At 42.5% G+C, this 24,118-nt stretch overlaps 1 protein-coding gene across 5 annotated transcripts; it reads right to left on the reverse strand.

Moving 5' to 3' along the window:
* Positions 1-6,856: 6,856 nt before the first annotated feature.
* AP1S3 (adaptor related protein complex 1 subunit sigma 3) lies at positions 6,857-23,891 on the reverse strand. 5 transcript variants are annotated; one of them, XM_088061248.1, is made up of 8 exons: positions 23,843-23,891; positions 13,289-13,444; positions 12,140-12,266; positions 11,752-11,962; positions 10,563-10,741; positions 9,264-9,372; positions 8,271-8,408; positions 6,857-7,341 (listed from the first exon to the last, which is right to left on the reverse strand). In XM_088061248.1, the coding sequence occupies exons 3-8, from the start codon at positions 12,142-12,144 to the stop codon at positions 7,306-7,308; spliced, it is 678 nt and encodes a 225-aa protein (XP_087917374.1). In that variant the 5' UTR covers positions 12,145-12,266; positions 13,289-13,444; positions 23,843-23,891; the 3' UTR covers positions 6,857-7,305. The 5 variants fall into 5 exon arrangements, 4 of the variants coding, with proteins under 4 accessions (XP_087917374.1, XP_087917373.1, XP_087917375.1 ...); XM_088061247.1 differs by lacking the exon at positions 23,843-23,891 and adding an exon at positions 16,877-16,908; XR_015773499.1 differs by lacking the exons at positions 6,857-7,341; positions 23,843-23,891 and adding an exon at positions 16,877-16,908 and having other exon boundaries at positions 10,561-10,741.
* Positions 23,892-24,118: the final 227 nt, after the last annotated feature.

A 24,118-nucleotide genomic window follows, 5' to 3' on the forward strand; every position in this document is an offset into this window, starting at 1 on the left:
CCTCAGCAGCTATACAAAGTCATTACTACAAGAAATGGCAGAAACCCCTCAACAGCCATCAGTACATTTATAAACAAATTTTGTATTTTCATTAAGGAACAGAAGGAATATGGAGCTTCTTTCTCTCTATGAATCCATTTGCCTTTCTGTTAGTTTTTCCTTTTACCAGAATAATCTGCAAATATTTAGGATCCCATATTTTTCCCCTTTAGGAGAGAACTGGATAGCCAACATGGCTATTATGACAACCTTCTTTGCACACAACACACAGGCTTCTCTGCCTGCAATGCATGGCAGGACAAGCCAACCAACAGCAAAACCTTGTGTCTCACTGCCAGCCCCTCAATTCCTTCTGCAGTCCCAAAGGATTTCATTTTCCATTTCCTCTCCAAGCCAACACATCTTGGGACACTGTTTGGGCACTTAGCTCCTGAACAGGACTAACCTGACTGCCACACTCTGTCAGAGTCCATGTGTGCTCTTAGCTCTCCCTCCTCAGGCACCAGGCTGCAGCTGTGCCCAGCTGTGCTCCCAACACCCCACAGGAGAAGCCAGCCAGACAGAAATCATCCCTTTTGAAATTCCTTCCTTCACTGTCTGCCTTCAAACTACACTCCATTTCATACTTTTTTAACTTTCCTGCCCTCCAGAAAAGCCCTCCCTGTTAAGAGTGAGCTCTTCTGCTGCTTCCCACCTGGCAAATTACGTGTGGGAACCTCACACCCACAGCCAGAACCTGTTGGAATTTAAACAAGTTTAATTTCTCATTAATTTTACAGTAAAACATGACTCCAGAGTTATAACAGTGAAAAAAACTCCCCTTTTCCTACACCTGGAAAGAAACAGCTGTTTCCTCAGCACTGAGCCAGCCAGGCAGGGGGTAAACTCCAAAATGCAGGTGCCCCTTTAAAGCAGTCTGAGCTTTCTACTATGTTTGTTTGTAGCAGGGTAGAAAGTATTGCTGAATCCAGGCCTCATGCTCAGCTGTTTTGAGCAGTTAGAGAGTGTAAGAAACAGGAGAAAGGAACTGTGCTCCTGCTTTTCATTGGTTTAGTTGCTATTCACATTTTCTGACCAGCTACTCATTACCACAACTGAATACATTTCAAGAGAATCAAGGTTAAAATCACTCAATAGCCCACACTGAAAGCACAGCCAGCCTTGTGCTTCACTGCTCCTGAGCATTACCTGGGAGCTGGACAGCAAACCAGAGACCCCCTTAAAGGGATGCTGCAGGGAAACGGAATAGAGGTTTTTCTTTATCTGTGCTTGGTATCACAAGCAGTACCGGGCTTATGTTGCAATAAAGGAGCTGGCATTAGGAAAAGCATTTCATCTCAAAGGGGGAGTTTAGTTTCAGGGCAGATTCTTCAGGAATGTTTTGAAATATTGACTGGCTGATTTGAAGAAGTTACAAAAACATCACTCAGAATTTAAGTGCAGTTGATCCTGCCTGCAACTGAAGGATGAACAAGATTTCTTGAGGTCTAAGGCTTTCCATTCTTCTGCCAGACTTAAACATAAATATTGCAATATACATTATGACATAACCTTTTTGACAATTAATTGTTTTCTTTATCGTTCAGCCAGAACTGTCATGATAAATGTTGACATTTCCTCGTATTAACCCAAGCAGAATGAATTAATGTTTTACTACTGTATTTTAAAATAACTTATGATATTTCATTGCTCTCTGCAGTACCTTTATGCCAGCAGAAGATTCTTGTCATTGACAGCATAACACTGTGTCAGCCTTTGCCAAGCAAGAACTCATTATCCAAGCCAGTTTTCCCTCTGAGAACAAGCAAGGACCACCTTGTCCTTGACAACAAACACCAGAAATAACCCTCCTGTGTAGCTGTCATCTTAAAAACCCAGACAGCTCCTTGTTCGTTTTCCAAGAATATTTCCTCCTTGCTACATTGTCAGATTGTGCCTTCAGAGCTGTTATCCAGCATAATACTCACCTAGAACCCCACCCTAAGCCCTCTTGAGAAATAAAAAGATTCTTTCACCTCAAACTTCTGTGAAGACGTTCCCCTGAGACTTGTCATTGTTGGTTCAGCCCAGCTAAGGCTGACTCCTCACTGTGAGTTTGGGGAGGGCCCTGAAGTGTGATCTCCACAAGGCAGGGAGACTTAGACCTGCTGGTAATTTATTATTAAATTAGATTAAGATTCTGGTCCAGAGGACAGCTGAAATTCATAGCAAGCTGTAATGAATTTGTCACCCTATGTAAACTAGGGATTCTACATTCAGCACTGTTGTTTATAACAGACACACAAATTCACCTTTGCAGGAGGAAAACATTCTATTCCCCACTGCAGAAGCTGGTGTGCAATGATACACATTGGGCTTGGATCAGGAACTCCAGAAGAAGTCCCAGTGGGAATTCTGAAAGGAGATGGCAGAAGGGTGACATCAACTTTAAAACACCTTTTTTGTATGTTCCCCATACAAAGTTTCCTTTCAGCATTAGAGAACAGCAATCTTACCACACCAATACACAGGAGTAACCAGATTTCTCCAAATGGGTAAGTCCACAGAAATGTTCCCTACCTCATATTCCTGGACTCTCTGAAACCTACTACAGCCAAAAGGCAAAAATCCTTAGCTAAACTGCTACTGTTCCCTGGCCTATTGGGGCATTCCAGACCAGCCACAAGTTTGTCTTCAAGTGTGTGCTCTCCACAAAAGTTGAACAAATTTTGTAGTGTACTGGGAGTGCAAGTAACATGCTGTTTATTTCTAGACAGCCAAAGGATTAGCTTTGAATTATTTTCTTTGCACAAAAACATGTGGTTATAAGAGCTGTTGAATAAATAAGTAAAAAGACAAGGTTAAGTGAACTAGACAACAGAATTTGAAATAAGTAAAATTCATGGTATTGTATACTGCTGTTCTTGCTTAGGGTTTGCTGAACACTAATTTCAAGAATAGCTTCTTCCTTTCCCTTAGCCTGTCTCATTAATCATGTTCCAAGGCAACAGGTTTCCATGACAGCAAACATTAACTCTCTTGCAGCACAGCCTGTTATTTCTGCTACAAACACAAAGCTTTCACTACTATACTGTAACCCAGCCCGGCTACCTTTGTGAAAAAAGATCCCTGAAATATGTTAACAGGCAATTAAATCAACAGCTCTATTTCCTTTGTACCGTGATCCTGCCAAGGAACACACACGCTCCTGAATTCAGCAGGAATGTCGTCAGCTCCCCCAGAAGGACACTGTTAACCTGGTCTGAGCTCACGAGTTCTGCCAGCCCTCTAAATCAGAAATACAGTGATGCAGGATGATGATGCAGACTCCATAAAGACACTGCAAAAAGCTAATGAAAACCCCACCATATGTATGGATCAGCTGTGAAACGGAGACCTTTGTTTAGTCATCTCAGGCAGGGTGAGAGCAACATCCCCCTCACACAGGAGCTGTGCTGACAGAAATACTTTCAAATGCACTTTCAGTGGAACAGAACGTCATGGACAGGCAGGGATGGGAGTTCTGTCTCTCTATGAACTGCCTTGATATTTTGAGGGGACTGGACTGAACATCTTTGGGTACCTTTGAAAGCCCCAGTCACACCCTGATCTTCTCCTGACAACCTCCTGTATTGCCTCTGCATGCTCCACTGCCCCAATGCAGCACAGTGCTAAGCAGAGGATAAAAAAAGTGTTCTCTATTGAAAGGACAGTGAAATAAAGGAAAAAACCAGTAATTCCTTCTTTTATAAGTACAACATTATTCTGTCCAAGGAAAATTCAGATGCAGGATCATACCTAAATTTTACCCTGAGTTTTCCACTGGGGTTTCTGAAAGGTAGGTTGCAGGAGCAGCTGGGGAAGGTGTTGAAGACTCTCAGTGGCTCTTGGTTAAACAAAAGCCAATAGGAGGAAACCAAAATGTCAGTTTCCTTAAATTATTTGTAAGAATTGACACCTTTTTAATGAACACTAAAAAAGTCACAGTGAAAACATAAATTGTAAAAATTCATGAATCCTGTATGAACCTGCTGCTTTTGCCTTTCACTCATGATGATTTGTCACATTTCTATTACTTTTGACATTATTACACATTTTTATCCCTGTCTACTGTTTGTCTCTTCTGCCATGGTATGTTCAGAGGTGTCTCAACTCATGTGTTGCAAATAGTTGCAAAACAGGGAAGCAGCTCTGTCCCAGCCACTCAGCAGCAAGATCACAGTAAGAATCCTCCAGGCAGAGATGCTCACATGAAAATCAAGCAGCTTTTTGTTACATGCAGCTGGTGAGAGCAAGGAAGGGAATCTAGGCTAGCAACATGACCATGATTAATGGTTATTTTAGTAAATGCAGTTCTGCAAACTAGGACATGTGCTGGAAGCTTGTCAGCAAGGTGAGAGTTTAGGCAAAAGATGAGACTGAGATGGGGAAACTTAAGGAGCCTGCTAACACTTTTTTGGATAATAATTTCATAAAGTTTGTCAGAAAACTTTACACTGAGCATTGCCTAGGATAGTCAGGCAAGCTGAAAAGAGAAACATCAACAGCAAATATAAATGGCAATGCTTCAGAGATTAGTGAATATGTACAAAAATATATATGCACCTCCTGCTCCAAGAAAAGTCAAGGAACCAGGACATCAAGAGACATAACTGATGAGCTCTGCACTGCAGTGCACTGATCTATGTAGGGTTCTGTTAGTTCACAAAGATGGGAACATGTGCAGATTTAGTGACCTGAAGGTGACCTGATAATAACTGGGCTTCTTTTGGGCTTCTTCCCTTTGGAGAAAGACCTGAGTTGAACCGAATTCCATTACAACATTACTTAACTGAGTGATCCCTTTCTCATTGAGGGTTATAAGAAGTTTAAATACAAGTTTTATGTTTCAAACCCATCTGTTTTTAAGCATGCAGGCTGGTACTTGCAAAAGTCATATCAGCTAAGGCTCACCTGCCTGCTTTGTGGAGCTCTCCAACATGCAAAAGCAGCAAGAATGTGTAGAGATTTCTTAAAGCATGAACATAAGTCAGCAGTTCTTTTAGAGTATTTAACATGCTTTCCATTCATCTTTGTAGCACACAGACAGGTGGCACAACAGGCACACCATATTCCAGTGAATTTTTGCACTGGGGTAAGGAAACCAGACTAACTCCTTCACACTTACCAGACTAATTCCTTCACACTTCTCAAGCTGACACTGGATACACCAGTTTGGCAATGCTATTTACTTCAGATGCTACACTGATATGGCTGGTCTAAGTACCTCTACCCAGTCCATTATTTTCTTCCCTCAGGAATTCTTTTCAACTTGAAATGATGCAGAAAGAAGCCTTCTAGCTCTTCTTAAAATGACTGAAAAGGCAGGCTTATGATACCTTTATTTGTACCAAGCAATCTTTCTGGTACTCCTATTTTGATCTAATTCAGAATTCCACCAACATGATAGTTTTAAGAGTCAGAGAATCGCAGCATGGCTCCAAAAGGGAGTAAAATCAAACTACTGATGATTTCAGTTAGTAGAAGTCACTTATAAAGGAAAAGAGTCAAGGAGCCTCTGCATGTCTGAAGTGATTTCTTAATGATTTCTTAATCAATTAAACACTGTACTTTAAAAAACTTAATTTCAAACCATGAGAAAATAATCTACAAATTATACAGTTTCACTAATTTACTATTAAATTGGATGTCTTCAGAGCTATTAAAAGCCCTTCAGCATTTTTCACTCTTTTCAGGCGAAAGTATGCCTGTGACATCAATACAGAGAAAACAGATGGATAAAGTAATTATAAAAAAGAGCAACATGATGCTATGAACCAGTCTGTCACAGTTTTACTACCAGACTGGAAAGCAGAGGCAGAATAGTGGGCTGACAATCAGCAAAGTTGTGTTGTGTCAAAGTACCCCCAGCCTCCAAACAAGCCCCAGTGTCCCTCCTGTAGGAAGATACTGACTGAGGAGGAAGGAAGGAGCAATGACAAAATCAGAGTAAGTATGCAGGACATTTAAAGATTAGAAAAACCTCTGAAAGAAAATATTGACTGTTCATGCCAGAAATCAAGGGAAATATATATAATGACGGGAAATGCGACAATGCTTGGATCATTCTGGCATATTTGTCTGTTAACTTCCCTAATTTTTGTATAGAATAATTTCATGATTTGACAGAAACAAAACATCTAGTTCAGAATTATGGGCTCAGATAAACAGAATTTCTCTGAGCTTTGGATTCTCTAAGGAAGCCAGTTCAATCAGTTCACAGAGTCTAAACTGCACTGAAAGGAGAGTTAACACACCTAGCTCCACACACACTCTGCTGCAATGGTTTGTAACACACAGGAGGGCATACAGCCCAGCTGACTCCTCTCTACTATCTTATCCTTTCTGCAGCTTGCAAAGTTATAAATCATCCCAACAGGTGTGTGAATTTGAGATTGGAAAACTCTACTGGGAAACATGGGTTTGAATTCCAAAAGATATACGAGATTATCTTCCCAAGGCTGATTTTTTTCTCTCCAAGTTTTCTCCTGCACTCATGCTGCACAATTCCAAAGTTTGAAGCCTTTGCATAGGTCCAAGGGATCTAGGAAGGGGATAGGAAAATGAGGAGAAAGACAGAAACAGGCCATCTGCATGCAGCAGCAGAAAAAGGATTCATCAATCTTAGGAAAAACCTACCTCCAAACAGTCTTCAGATTAAAAGGAGGCACAGAGTGCACTGTAGGAGCAGTTGGAGCAGTCTTATTAGCAAACTAGAACAGAAAAGAGAAAGAAGACAGTGAAAGAAAGAGGCTGCCCCAAAGAGATGTGTATTTCCTCATATACATCAAGGGTTAATCTTGTCACAAGAAGTTTGTGAAATCAGGGCCCACAACAATTTGGCTTTTAGAAAAAACTTATTATTACAGCAGAATAACCATTACATTCAAAATAATGGACATTTGTACAAAAGTAGATTCATACAGTCAGCAGTGAACAAAACTAGTAAAAATACCTCTTCAAAGTGTTGTCAGAGGAGCATTTTGTGATGACAAAACCCGTAGCTAAAAGACATGGTGCAAAACAACAGTTGAGTCCAGCAAGGAGCAGAGAAACTAGATTGGGGGTAGTAACAACTCTGAGAAACTCATATACAGAGTAATGCAAAGCACAGAATTGTTAAACCCTTTGCTACATTAGCTGACTTTCATCTTCACCATTATACAAACAAACCCCTTCAGTTACTGGTTTTTGGTATTTCTTTGAGGATCTGGCACATTGGGAAGCAATTTCAGGAAGTGCACTTTAGAGGTTCATACAGCAGTTTTCTCTTCAAGTAGTTTAACACTAAAATGCAGGCTTGTTCATGTATTCTTCCACTGTCTAGGAAACAAAAAAAAGATAAAAGAAACAACTGATACATTATGGAGTGGTACAGTAATAATCATAGAAACCCTCTTGAGGACAGCTATAGTTTTGCAGGAAATTAGATAAAATTGATTAAAATGCAGAAATAATTCCACTTTAAAAACATGTAACAAAGTGGTTTAAAATCTGACATTTAAATCATGCCATAGCACAGTTGTGGCTAAACTCATCATGCCAGTGGCCTTTGCACACAGTGCTGAGTTTCATGTGCACAGGGCAGAGCACTGTGAGAACCTGCTCAACTCCCACAGCATGTCCCAAGCCAGTTCTAGCACTGTGCTGCTCCCCTCAGCATTGTGATGGATCCTTCACTACTGAGGAAAAAATTAATGAAACCCATCACATTCAACTGTTTTTGCCATTCCTGGCTCAATGGTACCTAGTTAAAAGTGAATTCCTGCAGGGTTCTGAATAAGGGTTACATATTTGTGCAGAAAAACTACACAGGTGCTTCTGAATGAAAGCAGTTTGCCAGCACATACTATTTCCAATTTTAAATGTTAATAGTAGGTCATGTTTCCAATGTATTAGTGAAATAGAAGAGATTTTTCTGTCTTTACATATACATATGCATACATAAAATATAACCTTAGATTATGTTTTTATATTAAAGAAGTATCTTAGATACATCTTAAACTATTTTTAAATAAACTGTAGCAGTTAAGCTGCAAGAGAGCAACAGCTTTATATAAAGAGCCTCTAGATGATACCAGGAGGGTTGAATTGAAAGCTTATGTAACTGCCCTGTTGTACCTGTTGAAACTGAATGGAAGACACACTTGGATAATTAAGTACCAGAAGTGTTTAGCTGTGTTTTCATCTCCTGTCAAACAAGGGAGATGTAGGAAGATGAGGTGTTTGCCTTTTGTCCTCCTCTGCCTTACCTCCTGCAACATGTCAGAGTCTTCTATGGCTTTCACTGCAGTCTTCTTTGAAGTCTCTTGTACTTCTCCACCAATTATAAACTCATCAAGAATAAAATAAGCTTTTTCAAAATTGAAGATGATATCCAGCTCGCACACCTGCCAGAACAAGAGGCCACAACCACGTTTAAATCACCTTTACAATATTATATGCACTACTAGGCCAAAAGCTGTTGTGATGATTGAATATCCTCAGCATACGCACCCTGTGGCAGGTAGCAGGGTGAAGAAACAAACTGCATGTTATGTAATATTGAAGTTTCTGCACATATCCTCTCCACATATACAGACTTGCAGCAAAGATATTCCACTTATTTATTAAGTTCATGCTGGTTGTCAGAGCCCAGAGCTGACTTCCTGGCCCACTAACCTTATCACAGGTCCTACAGAGCCCTTGTAATAAGGGTTACAGTTTCACAGAGCAAGACAATTCCCTGCCCAGCAACGGCCACTAACTGCTTTTTAGTTTTGAGGCAGTACAGACATGAGTCATGGCACACTGATTTAACTAAGATATGAATTAAGGTAGGCAGAATAATTTCAAAAATTTATAAACACACTGATTTTATGTTTTGCCTCTATGTCCTTAATTGTTACACAGTATTATGAGACAAACAAAACCAGTATATCTTACGATGTCAGGAGAGAGAATTAAAGTACTTTAACCTGCTTTGAGTTTTTAAAATAATTTTTCCTGAATCTTTCCCTTCAAATTCTATCCTAAGACAGACATACAAAGCATCGAGATTAAGATTGTGCATGAGTGGAAAAAGGATGGAAAACCAATCTTATGATCATTTCAGCATTATTTTATAAAATACCCTAATAATTTCATTCTGAATTGAGAGCACCTGCATGGCAAGTGCAGCAGGTGGAACACAAAGCAAATCAGCTGCACATAGTTTTGTTTATCGGGCAGACAGGAATGAGTTCATGGGAGAAAGTGAAACCTACGTTTCCAAAGTATCTGTCCAGGAGCTCCACGTATCGATGAACGACCTCTAGTGTCAGGAGCTCATTATCCTGGTCTTCTATTGCACAGCAGAAATACAAACTAGCATACCTGGGGAAACACAGGAAAAAACATGGCAGTGAACAGCTGGGACCTCAGTGCTCTGCTCATCTCTTAGAGGTCATTCATATGACATTTAATTCCTATCTCGTTTCTAAAATAAACATTTTCTTTCACTCTTACAGTGTCCCAGGGAACATTTTAGAAGACCAGATGATTTAAACAAATTATTATTTTAGTTAGAAGAACCAACTTCACCCTTGGTAAAGTGGGACACCTGTAACACTGGACATAACAAAACAGGCAATAAATCAGTAGTAAGTAGTTCTTTCAGGTCTTTTTCACCTGCTGCAATAGCACTATAATAAGTGGGGTTCATTAAACTGTAGGACAAGCTACCCCTTCTAATTAAAAAAACAAAAATAAGGCAAAGGTGAAAGGAGTTACATCTCAGGAAGCCTGCTGGCTGTCAAATGACAGTGCTTTACAGACAGCCAGAACACACGAACCTGCTTAGACCAAACAAGCTTTGTAACTGACTCACACCAAAACTTTATGTTTAAACCAACCCATGATCTATTCAGCTTGCTGATACTGTGGCTGGAGGCCAACTTGTCACAGCTTCTGGTCAGATGTTTATATCCCTCCCTTCACAGCATGGAACTCAGTTTTTGCTAAATGGGAGATGTTTAATTTACCCAGTGTACTACACATTAAAGCTACATTTGTTTGCTGCAACTTTAGGAGAACAAACACGCAGTTAGCATGAGGCACTGTGTAACTGGGGACCAGTAATTTCTTTGGAAAAGGAAATAAGAATTAATACTTTCCAGAGAAATAAATATTTCAAAACCAAAATTTGACAAAGTTATGAAAGTGCCTTGGAACAGTTGCTGCAATCTTCACAGCTGATAAAACCCAGTACACACATCTCAGCCAGGTTACCCTAGAGAATTTGAAAGGGCAGTGAGGTCTAATGCCTTCTAAACACCAATGCCTATAAGGTTACTCCTGTTTTTCTCGTTTGACAGACTGTACAAGTATTTTGCATCTCACAATTACCCTGCTGGTTTGTCCAGGGACACACTTGTTATACCCAGATTGCCAATGGCAGGCTCCTAACTCAGCCCCAGCACGAGTGTTGTTTGCTGCTTTTCCTTAAGTGAGTCTTTCTTCTTCCTCTTCTAGAGAGTGTTATTCATATGAGTAGTGATTATACGTTCTTACAAAGTTACTCACACCTTTTGTAAACAAGCTTGAGGTCTTTCCAGTCAACAAAACTACTTGTTTTTTGATTGCGAGACAAAATAATCTGAACAATTTCTCGAATGATCTTTTTCTTCTCTTTATCAGGTAGCGTCGTGTACCATTTCTGAAGCCTTAACTTCCCCTGCCGACTGAACAGCAGTATAAAGTGTATCTAGAGTAAACAAAGCAACATGGTTAACACCAGGGCCACGGCCAGGGAAGAGCATTCCTCTGCCTGGCACCAGAAATCCGAGTCCTGGCCACACACCTCCAACCCTGGCACGATGGTAGGACATGGTGTCAGTGAGATCTGGGGCAGGCTCAGCTTGGGAAGGATCACACCTCTCTCCTGTTTCTTTCCCAGGCAGCTCCTCCCTCCCTGTGGCACATCTTCCATAGGTAAACCCTTTATATCCTCTACCTACCCATCCTCCTTACCTTGTACAAACAGCAGCTTTGCTTCCTTTTCTGCCCCTGCCCTGGGGAACAGGAGGAGCATCACCACTTTGCAGTGGTGAAAAGAGGGCAAAATCAGATACCCCAGTGAAGGGAATAAAGACTTATCCACAAAAGGCATAGGGAAATCAGGATCAGTGTGGCAGAAGACTAGAAATATGAAGACTGAGATAGTAATCATAATCACTAACAACTCTAATACTGCCCTACTTCAGATCACAAAACAGCAAGTTCCTAGAAGAGATAATAAGGGGCAGAAGAAACCTACTTTGGAAAGGAAGCTTGACTGGTTTTACTGAAGAAATCAGGGTATTATGAAAATAAGACAACTGTAATGACAAAGGACAGAGCTCAGTAAATGATACTGTATTAAATAAAGGACAGTATCTAAACTGTTCAAAAATTTCAATTTTAAAGCTAGTCATAACTTTACAAGGTTTGATCTATGATTTTTTCCTGCTTGGCATAAGCAGTATTACTGAAATACACCAGAGCCAGCTTTTAAATACCAGTGGGGCTTTGGGAGAAAAGTATTTTCATTTCACATTTATATAAACAGTAGTATTAGTAGGTTAAAATAACTGACCATAGTGTAAATTAGCAGTATAGAAACCCATTCACCTGGAGCATGAAAACAGCTTTAAAGAGTGCAGGACATCAATTTGAGGACAACATCCTTCTCCAACAGGACATCTGCTAAATGGAAAAAAAGCCCTACAAACCCACCTGTAGGGCAGGTGAGGAGATAGAGATGTTTTTTAGAGGCTGAAGACATCTGAACTGCCCTGCTCTTGCCAGGCATCCTGACTGCTGCTCTCGCCAGGCATCCTGACTGCTGCTCTCACCAGTACCAATAGTAGCTATATCCATGTGTATGGCAGGTACACTGCCAGTTGTCCATACAGTGACTGGTGGCTTCCTCTGATCCTGGGGGGACCTGGGAGAAGCACAGGAGCCTCACTTGCTCCCAATCCTCACAAAACCCTGACCCAGCAGGTCTCTTACCACATCCCTCACCATTAGCCTAACCTTATCCTTCCCTAGAGTTTTTCAATCTACACCCTAATCCCTTCTGCTCCTTGTTTCCTGTTCCAGTTTATTGCTGTATCTATACCTCATCACATTTCCAAGTGAGGACTACAAATGTTCACAATCACCATCAGGATTACAAGGCAGATTTCTGTGAAGATACAATCATTCCACACTCTGACAAAGTCCGAGCAGAGAAGCCAGAGAAGTTTCTACACAAAAGAAAAAAAAATCAAAAACCCAAAAAAAACCAACAAGGAAAAGCTACTGGATTTTAAACAAAGCATTCATTCATAATTCAGAACCATTCTCTAGCTATTGAGTTGCATAGTTGTTGAGTAATCTGGAGATAAGAGTTCTGACTATACTGAGAAAGATTTCAAATGTGGGATTGTTTTAAGGAAAGAAGGAAGGTTTCAGTGATGTGTGTCTGTGGCAGGATCTACTGCTGGAAACAAGGCTCTTGCCATTGTTAGTCTAATGTGCTTGATAAAATTACAAGGATTTTGTAGCTGCCTTCTGTTGAGTCCTATAATACTCTCCAGACAAGTTTGCTAAATGAAAACAAGTGTGCTGCTGGCAGGACACATGGCCTGATTACAGTGAAGAGCAAAGCACCATGGTTTTGCCTTTCTCTGCCATATTACTGGTTTTGACATGGGAATCTTCCAGCTGCCTGGGTTACCCCTTCCCAAGGGATGTAGGGACAGCACTCCCTGTCCATAAACTTGCCCACTGAGAGGAGCTAGCTGAATGAAAGGCTATTTTGCTTGCTGCACAGCACTTTAACTCCAAAGCCCTTGTAAAGATGAGGGTGTTTTGAAAAGCAGAGCGTAAGTTCCACAGATAAGAGCAGCAGGTTCGCAGGAGTCCATCTAAAAGCTATTGGGTACAGGTAGCAGCTATTGGATAAACAAATTTCTAAAAATACAGTGAATCATCAGATAGGAGAGGATGATCAGATTTGACTGAAAATGCAGGGAATGAGTCAACGAATCTATCAAAAACTGACAGCATGTTCAGCATAAAGCTAAGAGTTTTGTGGCATCCTCTGCCTGCTGTGTTTCAATAGGAGAAGAAAATGAAAAGGCATTGTGGTTTAGGGTCAGCTTTTGGACCCAAGAGACCTTAAACCTGAGTGCCTGCATGTAATACACATATATCTGCAAAAGTGCAACCTTATGCCCCTAAAAGGTTAAATACCAACAACCCAGGGAATCACTGTGAATATTACCACCACTTTCTGCCAGTCAGTTACTTCAGGATGTTATGCTTCACTCTCAGGAAAGTGAGCTGCTCTCCACTTAAAACTGCTTGGAGACCTCCACTGTTCCTACTACACATGCAGGTGATGACTCACCACCACTTTTATGAGCTGTGGCAATGTTCTCTGCAATCAGAAAATATCCATTAATGCTCGTAAATGCATAAACATTCATACATAAGCTCCAAAAATCTCACTGTTTGGGTCTCCTGTCCCACGCTGTTTCATATGCAGACTATAACTCCGTACCTCACATGGCAATTTTATTATTACAGTAATATATACATCCAGAAAATAGGGCCTTTACTGTAGCACAATTCTAAATTCTATAGTCTACAGCAAAATAGTGCACCCTCAAGCCTAGGTACGTATCACTGGCCAGCTAAGAACTACCGTAACAAAACATCATGACAGAAAGCTGCATGTACTTAGAAGTAAAAATATTGTGTGTAGGGTTTCTCTTCTTTTGGTTCCTCTTCCTTTTTCTAATTTCTGAAGCCTCTTCAATCTGTAATCAATTCTGTGGGAACTCTGTAGGAGGTACATAATACATTCCTAAAAGGTTAAATGGCTTTCAGCATTTTCAATTTCAGCATCCAGTGCTGCTCCATTCAGTTCAGCTTTGCTCTGCCCAGCCCCACTGTCACGACACAACACATTCCTCACTCTCGTGGCTCTGTTCATTACATCCCACTGGAAAGACTCTGATGCATCAATAAACCTGGTAATGTTGAAGTACTGCACAAACACAAATCTAACAGCTCATCTGTTCCTTGCTCCTTGACTGTGAAAATGTATTTGCTTTCCTATAGTGCTGATGACAAGAGAGATGTTGATTAAGAATTTTTTGTTTGGTTTTCAGCAGCCAAACTGCAAATAGAGGTAGATTATCCTGCAATGCTTTACTCATCTTTAAAAGTTGTAATTCCAGAGGAAAACAAAGGCAAATGACTTGCTACAAGCAGAATACCTTGGAAAGCAGAGTGTTTGGTTCCCTTTCTTACTATCCCAGGGCATGCTGGCTGTGACTAACAATCACCAGACCCAGGGCCCATGCCAGAGGGAATTTTTAGGTCCGAGACTGAGTGGGTTGGGATGAAGAGTACAGTTCCTAAGAGAGAACTGGCTTCCTTCACACGTGGAGTCTGTGGAGACAAGCTTTGGCCTGGGAGCTGAGAGTAATTTTATTAGCTTGTTTTACTGAATCAGACCCAACCACCCACAGCACTGTGCAGAATTACCTCCATAAACGTCAGTAAGTAATCAAAATTACTCAATTTTCTATTTGTAGGCTATTGGAAAAATTGTTGTGGTATTTTTTAGATCAAACTTTTAAACCATATTTCTAAATTGGAACTCCATCCCCTTCTCATGCATCTATGAATCAATTGCAGCAGTAAGTTACTTAACAGACTGGGAAGTTATGGGGCCTTCTGTTCTATCAAGATCTATAAAAGTGTACCAGGATAAAAACCAACACCCTTACTTTCAGGGCTACAAAAAAAAAAAATTAACTGCTAGACTTTGACATTAAATGATCTACCAATAAATAGAACAGACATCAAAAATACAAAATACAGAAGGTTTGCAAATTCATGAACAGCAAATAGAAGATAGATGAAGCTAACACACACTGTGATTTCCTTCAACCTTCCTTGGGATACCTTTCTCTCCTTTAACTAATGGGCTGTAATAATCTGATAAGCAGCTCACCCAAGCTTGTCTTCTGGACTGTTCCCTGCCAGGATTGCAGGTCCCCTTTGGTGCAGCTTTCCCCACTATTTGGCCATTATAAACTTCAGACTGATCAAACACATTACAATTGGCTCAGTAGTTTCAAACTTGGATCATTTCTGCCTTTACAGAGGGTTTAAAATTTAACCTAATCTGCAACAATTAGTACAGCTGTCTAAAAAGGGTTGTATTACATGCACAGCAAGCCACATGCAGGGGTAGCAGATAAAAATGAAAGGGGCTTTCCTTTCCAGAGTAATTTCTCCAGTTTACTGTTTAATAACACAAACATGTAAAAGATGTCCCATTTTCTTCCTGCAAGGTGATCTCCAGGGTGTGCAAGAGGCTCTAATTCACCCCACTGTGAGAAAGGACATGCACTGCTTCTCCTCCTCCTGTAATTCAACCTGCATAACATTTGCTGACTGGTTCCAAACCTGTTCTGTGGCATCTGGCTTCTCCATGTCCCTGGGGGAGGAGGAGAAAGATGGGAACTCATCAAGGAGCCCCAGGGGAGGGGAAGCAGAAGAGGAAGACTGCAGAAAAAAGAGCAAGAATCCTCTTTCCTGTCTGGGTGTGTGGCTGGGCAAGGATTTGCTTGGTGAGGCAGCTCTGTCACTCCAGCAGCTCTGGGCTTACCCTCTGCTTCAGCTGTAACCTCTCCAAATTCGGTTAAGAGCCCTCCAAAATCAAAGCCACCTTTGTAAAACAGACACCCGAAACTCACATATAAATAACATTTGCAAATTAGGAACTGCCTTAGGAATGTCCTTAAACAGCCACCTTGGCAGAGTGAGGAAACTTTCAGCTTTCCTTAAAAACTTTCTGTAGGGCAACAGACAATACATGACATGCTAATCAATGAAAATTCCCAGACCACAATGAAAATCCAGACCTTCAGCTGCCAAAAGAAGCCTGGGGGAAACCAGACTGACTGGCTGTACCTGGTGGAGAGGAAACAACTTGCTATGATAAAGCTCTTTTTTAACTTATTCTGATTCCATGAAGTCTGCTTGATCTGCTGCCACTGTTTTAGTCTAAAAGAGTTCATATTCTGCTTCCTTTTTACTATTTTTCATTCTTTGCTCTGATATGAAATAATCTATTTCCCAGCATAGACAGCTGTACAGATGTTTTTATCAGTATTTATTTTTACATCACAACTGAAAATGAACAAAACCTACTTTCATTAAATTTTCTCTTTTAAAAAATATGAACATTCACATTATTCCAGCCATTAGAGCTTTTTTTAATCCCCAAAACATTTCGAGAATAAAAAATTCCTTTTGGTTTTTGCTTTGTTTAGTGAGGTTTGGTTCTCTTTTGGAGGGGGGGAGGAAAGTAAATACTGAAATTTAAAAAAAATTCTGAACACACAGTTGGTTTGGAATGCCAGTAGGGTGAAATGAGAAAGACGTACTGAACAGACCTATTGACCTATTAACAATCTACCACATCAGGACAAGACAGAATACTAACACACTCAAGTACAGGTATTTTGGTATTCTGCTGTTACATGAAATCCCATCTGGCTACTGACCTTTAATACACACTCTGGGGCTTCAGACACTTCTAAAGCAAATATGTAAAATTCAAAACAGACTACTTTATTAAAAATATTAATTTCCTTACTTGTTTGCTCTGTCACTAAAACATTTGTTCACAGCAGCACAGGAGTTGACAGATGTTTGTTAAATACTGCTGGCACTCAGCTTTAAAATTTCAAACACGTACTTAGTCTGCATGATGTAAGCAAGTAAGAAAAAATAAAGTATGCACAAACCCAGCAACACAAAAATCCTGAAGTAGTATATTGCCTCCTACCTGGCACAGGATTCTTCCTCACTTCATCTCCATTTGGAACATTTCTGAGCAATTTCCCCTAAACAATACATCCAAAGTCCATGCAATAAAAGCTGTGCCAGATCATTACAGGCACACGTGATCATAGTTACACATTGATTTTATGCTTTTCATGATGCAGAAGTCACCCTTATCTTATTACCAAAGATTTCAAATGGACCAGCACACCAGCATTTGAAGGATATTTATAACATATGGTATCGATCCAGACAGCAACAACCTTCTTGATAGCCTCAATTGAGTTAAATAAAACTATAATCAAAACAGTATAGCTGAGCTCAAGCTGCTCCCTCCTGATCTATAACTAAGGACCTGATCACAAAACTCAAGGAGCTTTCTAACTGCCCAAGCTCCCACCAGCTCTGTTCCCACTTATCTCTACATCCAGCAGGTTGAGACCTTGGCTCATCCCTCATAAACTGGTGACATTCCTGCCCCGGTGTCCTCCCTACAGCACAGGCATTCCTGTGCCTCCTGCACACAGGCTGGGCTGTCCCAATGTCCCACCAACAGCGATGCTGGATCTCCTGCCCTGCTCTGGAGAGCAGAGGCAGCACAGCTTTCCAGAATAGCTCCAAAGGGGTAGATGCAGGCAATGGCATCCAGTTTTTACAGAGGATAATTACTCTTTTCTTAAATTTTTACTCCTGCAAGTGGAATTACTCCAGTTTTCAGGTAATAAGGAAGCACAGGCCCAGGCTGGAGTTGGCATAAAAGCTGCCTCAGGCTCTGCCATAGGAGAGCAGGCCAGGGAAGCAGCAGCACCACTGTCCCTCCAGTGCTGCCAGGGGACAGGCACAACAGGGATGCCAGCTGGCTGAGCTCACAAAAAGCAGCAGTTTGAAGAGATTTGAAACAATTATTAACGAGGTTATCGCATCCCTCTGCCTCCTAGGCTGGGCTCTTAAGAGGTGTTTTTATTTGCTTACATGTTTTTGGGAGGCAGAGGACACCTTGGTTAGGTTACTACGAGGAGGGGGAGACCAGGGGAGAGGCTGAACAAGGCTGCTGAGAGCTACCCCTAATTCACTACAACCCCAGTGCACTTTACAGGCACAAGAAGCTATTTTTCCAGCCCGTTCCTTGAACTTCAAGTGAAGAAACAGACCTAAAATTTCACCCAGTGGGTTCCAGCAAAAGGTGCAGCTCTTTTAGTTTCATTTCCGCTTTCCCTTATCAGTTCTTTGCAAAGCCCTGCTACATGAAGGCACTGCAAGTGCCCTTCCCTTGCCTCTGACCTCTCTAGGAGCAAAGTTAAAAACCTTTGCTCTGGGACAGGGCAGGCACACCCAGACGGTGACAAGCTAACCTGGCTCCTCAGGCAGCTGACAGACACTTCTCCAGCCTGGAGATTCCCATGGCTGGTGGAGCAGGAACAGTGCAGATGGGCAGTAGCCTCATACCTGTTTCTCCAGCTCCCAACAAAGATGCTCACAGAAAACCTGAGCTCCAAAAGGACCAAAGATACATGTGAGTTCAGCTTATGCTTGTAACTCTGAAAGAGCACAAAATAATCTTCTGGAAACACTAAACTATTTTATTTAAGCATTTTCAATTGAGAAATTCTCAATTTTCCCTTTTAAAATGACATTTTTTCATTAAGGTAAAAAACCAATATGGCTTTAACTTAAGCATAAACATAAAAGAAGAAACCACTGTTTACAGAAGGAAGGGCCAGAGCAGAGAATCTTCCAAAATGTTTTATATGTTGGCCTAATATTTAGCCTGCAGAATGAGAAAGGATCAGAAATTCATTCTGCTGTTTATCCAAGTCCCATCATGAGACTTGAAAGAAAGGAAATGCCTGAGGTACGGACTCTTTCCCAGCCCATCTCCTGAGCCCAGAGGCTGTAGAGAGTTGCATGCAGCACTTCCCACAGCTTCTCTAGAGCTCAGAGCACACAGGCACTCACCCAATACTTCACTTCTTCCAGCACACAGCCTTGCACAACACGGCACATCTCTGCATTTTACTCAAACAACAGTGAGCCTGTTTCTCATTCCTCTGTAGTTTGTGCCCACCACTTACCCCAGGGGACTGAGCACAGGATGCTGACCACAGAGCTCCTGTGCTGGTTAACAAGTCACTGAGAACTGCAAGTGTCTGAGCAAAACTATCCCCAAGCTCCAAAGGCAAGCAGCAAGGCAACTACAGGCATTTACTGGTTAGTGAAGAGGGATTTTAATGCCCTTCCAAACAGAGGAGAGCAGATGGACATCCTACATAAACTCAACAAGCTAGAGAAGAAAAAAACCACTGGTGCATAGAGTACCTGGGGTTATGTCTGTAATATTGAGAAACACACATCAGGACATTCCAGGCCAGACAGGCACGCCAAGCTTGCCTTCAAACACACAAATGTAAATTGCACCTTCCCATCCTACCCCAATGCCTCTGCACGCTGTATTCCAACTCCCAAATGAAGTGCCATGCTTGCAGGACTGGATCTTGCAACTCCCTCTCTACATTGCAACATCTGCAGAAATGCAAAGGCACAGGGGTGGCTACTCAAGAAAGCCCAGAGCCAAGGCAACCAAGAAAATGCAATGACAGCCTGCAGGAATAGGACAGCAGGGAAATGAACGGACAGGGATGGAAATTAGTAACTGGGCACATGTCATGCATACAGAATTCTTTTCACACAAGCAATATTGTTTTAATTTAGGCATCACTAGCAAGACCACAACTGGCTCACAGAAATGTCTGATGTGGATGCCAAAGCATAAATCTCGCAAGTACCTGAGGGAGGGGCAGCTCTATCTGCCCTCCCTGACTCATCAGTTTTGTCAGTACTTTCATCACACTGTCCTTTTGCGGCTTTTGGAGGTACTGATGGCTTCAGAAGATCCGTGGGATCGTTTATAAAGCATGGGATTTTGAAGTAACTAAAGACATGGAAAAGCAGCAAAATCTGTCATTTTCCTGCCTCATGACAGACCCAGCTGCCCATTATCCCTCCTGCCTTCTTCCTGCATTTGCCCACCCTAAATACCATGGCTTTCTCTAAAGCCCTCTAGGCATTCCACTTCCTAGTAACTCCTAGCTCTAACATGCTTGCAGTTGCCTTATTTGTGAGCAAAAGCATATTTATATTTTAAAAAGCAAGTATTATTACATTGCTGATTATGAAGCAAATAATCAGCAGATAATCTATTATAACAATTCTTTTGCTTTCCAGGAATGAGCTTATTACCCATGGACAGTAAAGTGTGAATGGCAATTCCTGCGTGGCCTGAGCAGGCTCCAGTATTAAACTGTGATGATCTGTAATGGTCATGAGCACTCAGAGAAGGAACAACCAAAATTGGCAAGTCAGAGATTACACGCTTCCAAAGAACTGTAAAAACATTTTTCCTCATAAATCCCAAAAAATGCTATTTTGAAGTTCAACTGAATGACAGTAACGGAATGCCAGATTATGGATCAGCCTCTGAGCTGTACACTCTGATCTAAGCAGCTTCCAGAAGGGCACAAGTATAAGGAACAGGGCATGTGTAAAATCACTCTGGTAGTCCCATCTCCAAGAATGACAGGTTTAAGAACTACGGGACAGAAACTGCATCCAGACAACCCACCCACCTGTGGCCCCACCTTCTATGAACTGCCTAACTACTGGGACACCACAGCACACTCAGCAGTGGACAGACAATAGTCATCTACACCGTGTGAGAAAGTATTCCCATTTATTTTTTATACATTTAGTGCCTAAAAATTTCACAGGATGTACCATGACTCTTTGTGTAGCAACCAATCTTTATAGTGTTCATGATTTAATGTGTTTCTATCACTTCCCCTGCAGTCACCTCTTTGCAAGCACGAAGTTTATCAACTCAGAATCTTCTAGACAGGATGCCATTCCATTGCCATTATGTACTACCACAGTAAAAGTTCACTACTAGACAAATTAACAAAGAAACAAACACCAAATCAACTTTTTTTACAATATAGCATAAGAACTGCTGTCTTGAACAACTGACTAATTTATTTGTCATTTGCTCTCCTCTCATCTGTTCTAATTTGTTGCCCTTCTTGTCTTTCAGAGGTAAATGCCTAGAAGCAAAGTTGATTGTCATTGTGAGGACAATACACAGCTGTGTATTCAGCTGTGGCATGAGTGGAAAATAGGCAGTCATTCTGAGAACGGTAAATAGTAAACTCTGTGCAGCGTTGAAAACATCTTTTGCAGATCTACGTCCATTTTCACAATTAAGGGCATTGAGAGTGTTGATGAGATCAATATTCAGGAGAGCTGAGAGTTCACTTCCAAACACTAGGCAGGTGTCAGCAGCTGCAGTCACAGCAACTAATATTTCCACTTCTAGATCAGTGACTGGTTATCAAATGTCTTGCTAAGTGGAAACAGTGCTTGCCAACTCCTTTTCTATTCAGGCCAAGTACATTTTTAGACCCACTGTGCTCAATGGGATTATTTTGATCTTTCTCCAGGGTTTCAGATCATGCCCACAAGTACTAATTTGTCTCCCTGTAGTGATGAGCTGCACAGGTAGGAGGGAATCAGACCCTTTACTGTACAGCCACCAAGTCTGCATGCAGAGCTACGCAAGCAGAGCCCTGTATTTATTCACAAAATACCGATAACACTGAGGCAGCAGCAGGATCGAGGTGTTGTAACACTTCCAGGCACAAGAGACTACAGCAACACACGTCCTTGGGGAGACTTATCTTTTTCTCCTCTGTGCTCTCTCCCCACTCTTTGACTTTGTTGAGACAGCAATCCTTCATGACATCTATCTCTGCTGCACCCACATACATCAGGAAGCAGAATTTAGTCTTTCTAAAAAGCCATTTTAAAAAAAAAACATGTTACAAAGCACAAGCTGGGCATAAAAGCTGTGTTTCTCAGCTAGGTATGAAGTCAGCTTTGCTAAATAGACTCTTCCCTGAAATTTGCCTGGAAATCTGCAAGAGAGCAAATAATTGGAACAACCCTCTTGCTAAGACATGGTCCCATTTGCACAAGCACCTTTAATTCCATCTCAAAACACAGGAAAAGGTGGTGAGCACAACTCTGTCATTTCAAAACAGAGGAACCAGTTTATGGAAAGTTTAAGTGACCTGTTGAAAGTTCATCACTTGTGAGCCTGGATAAGGTTGTTGGTTTGTAACCCAGCAAACCCTTTTTTCTTGTCTCAACCAAGTGTTAACAACTCCTTTCCAGAGTCTGGATGAGACGAATTTAAAGCTAGAGTTCCCTGACAAAAGCACTGTTTCATCAAGAGAAGAAGAGGTTAAGGCTGACAACACTAATATAATGCAGTAACAGGAGCACGTGTTTGTACTACAGCCGCAGAAAAAGGAAAAATAACGTTCTTACTTGTAAGAATGCATACTCACCTTGTAAAATTCTAACCATCAATACAGCAGCCAGACTCCAAATCGTCAATAAGCAGCATTGTTGTAAGCAGTGCTCCCCTGGGACTATCGTGAGTGCTTTGAAAACTGGCATTTGTGAAGTACATGCATCAAGGAGAGTTCTGAGATCAGATTCCCTGAAATCAGCTCCCATATTTACTGACCATCAAGGGCAAAATAGGAACTCCAGTTGTTTACATAAGCTTTACCAGAGGGAAGTGGGTATGTAGGGCTGTATCGGGGTGTAACCAGAAATGTTAGGTCTCCACAGAGACTTAAGGCGGGGAGACTGCATTGCCATCTGTAAACTCATTACTGTGCATATTCTATTTGCAAATATAATGACAGGTACACCTTTCTAAATACAGGAGACTAACATATTTAACATTCTGGCTGAACCATTGAAGAGAAACAACAGAGCTCTGCCTTTGAGGATAGAGACAAACAACAGCACTTGGCCTCCACTGAAGGAGCTGAGAGGCTTCTGTTCAGCTGCCAGTAACTGGTATTACAGGTGCACACAGTGGGAAAATTGTGCAAGACAGCAGCTCGGGGCATGCCTGTAGAACCTGCCTCAAGCCTGAATTATCAAGCAGTGAGATGAGGCATCACTGACCATCTCACTACTTGGGAGCCTGCAGCCCCCCTGGGGAAAATCTAGCCACTGTTCTCAGGATGTTTGCCATCGTTCGTAACAAAAGAGAGCATCCATAGCAACCTTTACTGATCTCAGCAAACCAACCAAACGCAGCACTGGAGAGGCAAAGGGTCTCCCCTCCCGGATCCTGCCCGTCAGCCCTTTAACCTGAAGGGCTGCTGCCCCTTGCAAGCTCAAAGAAGCCACTGCCAGCCCTGGAGCCGGGTCGCACATTAAGACTGGTGACCGGCAGACGAGGACAGAACCAGACCCACACGTTCTCTTGCTGATGCATTACCTGAGGGAAAGCTGCAGCCAAATCCCAACAAGCCCCACCAGACGGTGGTGCAGAAGGACCCGGGCTGTAGGTCATGCTGCAGTCCAAGCCCTCCGTTCACCTGACGACGGGGAGCACACCTGGGGAAAAGCTCTTCCCAATGATCCCGTCACAAGAAAACTCACTGCCCAACACTGACCCGCTTTGCCACCAGTCAGCCTAAACACACACGGATCTACACGAAACCTCACTCGATCCTTCTCCAGGAGCCGACTTGCACCTCAGCTCCTCGAGTTACAGGAAGACTTTATAAAACCTCCCTCTAACAGCCTTGTTTTCCTGGTTGTCTACGAAAGTCTCTCGGCGTGACCCGAGCTCGTCCCGAGGGTCGGAAAACCAAACGGAAAAGAACAGAACTTTCATTTCCCCCAAACAGGTGCAAACCTTGTTCGAAGCCGCCTGGGAACGCCTTGCAGCGTCCCCTGCAGCCGCTGCCGTGGGGCAGCCCCGCTCCGCCCGGCCTCGCTCCGCGCCCTGACAACGCGCCCGTCGAGGGGCTCGGCGGCTCCGGGGGGCACGGGCGGCCGCCCCCTCCCTCCCGCCCGGCCGGCCCGGCCCCGCTCGGCCCCGCTCACTCACCATGGTGCGGCGGCTGGCTAGGAGCCGGCCCAGCCCGGCCCGGCCGCCTCCGTCCCGCCCGCCCCGCTCAGGTGAGGCCGGGCCGCATCGCGCGTTCCCACAATGCCCCGAAAGGGAACTCCCGGCGCCTCCTGCCGCCGCTCCCGGGAGCGCCGGGGGCACCGCCGGGCACGGGCAGCCAGGGTGTGCCGAGCCCCCGCCCGCACGGGTGACCCCACCTGCTGCCCTGTACGTGCGTGAACCTCTCAGACACCTTTCTCACCTCGGCACACCCGA

Source organism: Pseudopodoces humilis, chromosome 11, assembly GCF_049639895.1.
Source record: "Pseudopodoces humilis isolate 2021_Gansu_Grassland_sample_001 chromosome 11, ASM4963989v1, whole genome shotgun sequence".
NCBI classification, from domain to species: domain Eukaryota; kingdom Metazoa; phylum Chordata; class Aves; order Passeriformes; family Paridae; genus Pseudopodoces; species Pseudopodoces humilis.

Coding starts and splice junctions, on each gene's coding strand:
- AP1S3 (XM_088061248.1), bottom strand. Junction 9,373..10,562: donor CTCAAGCTTGTTTACAAAAG/GTGTGAGTAACT, acceptor GTGTTTCCCCAG/GTATGCTAGTTTGTATTTCT. Junction 8,409..9,263: donor TGGACAGATACTTTGGAAAC/GTAGGTTTCACT, acceptor TTGTTCTGGCAG/GTGTGCGAGCTGGATATCAT.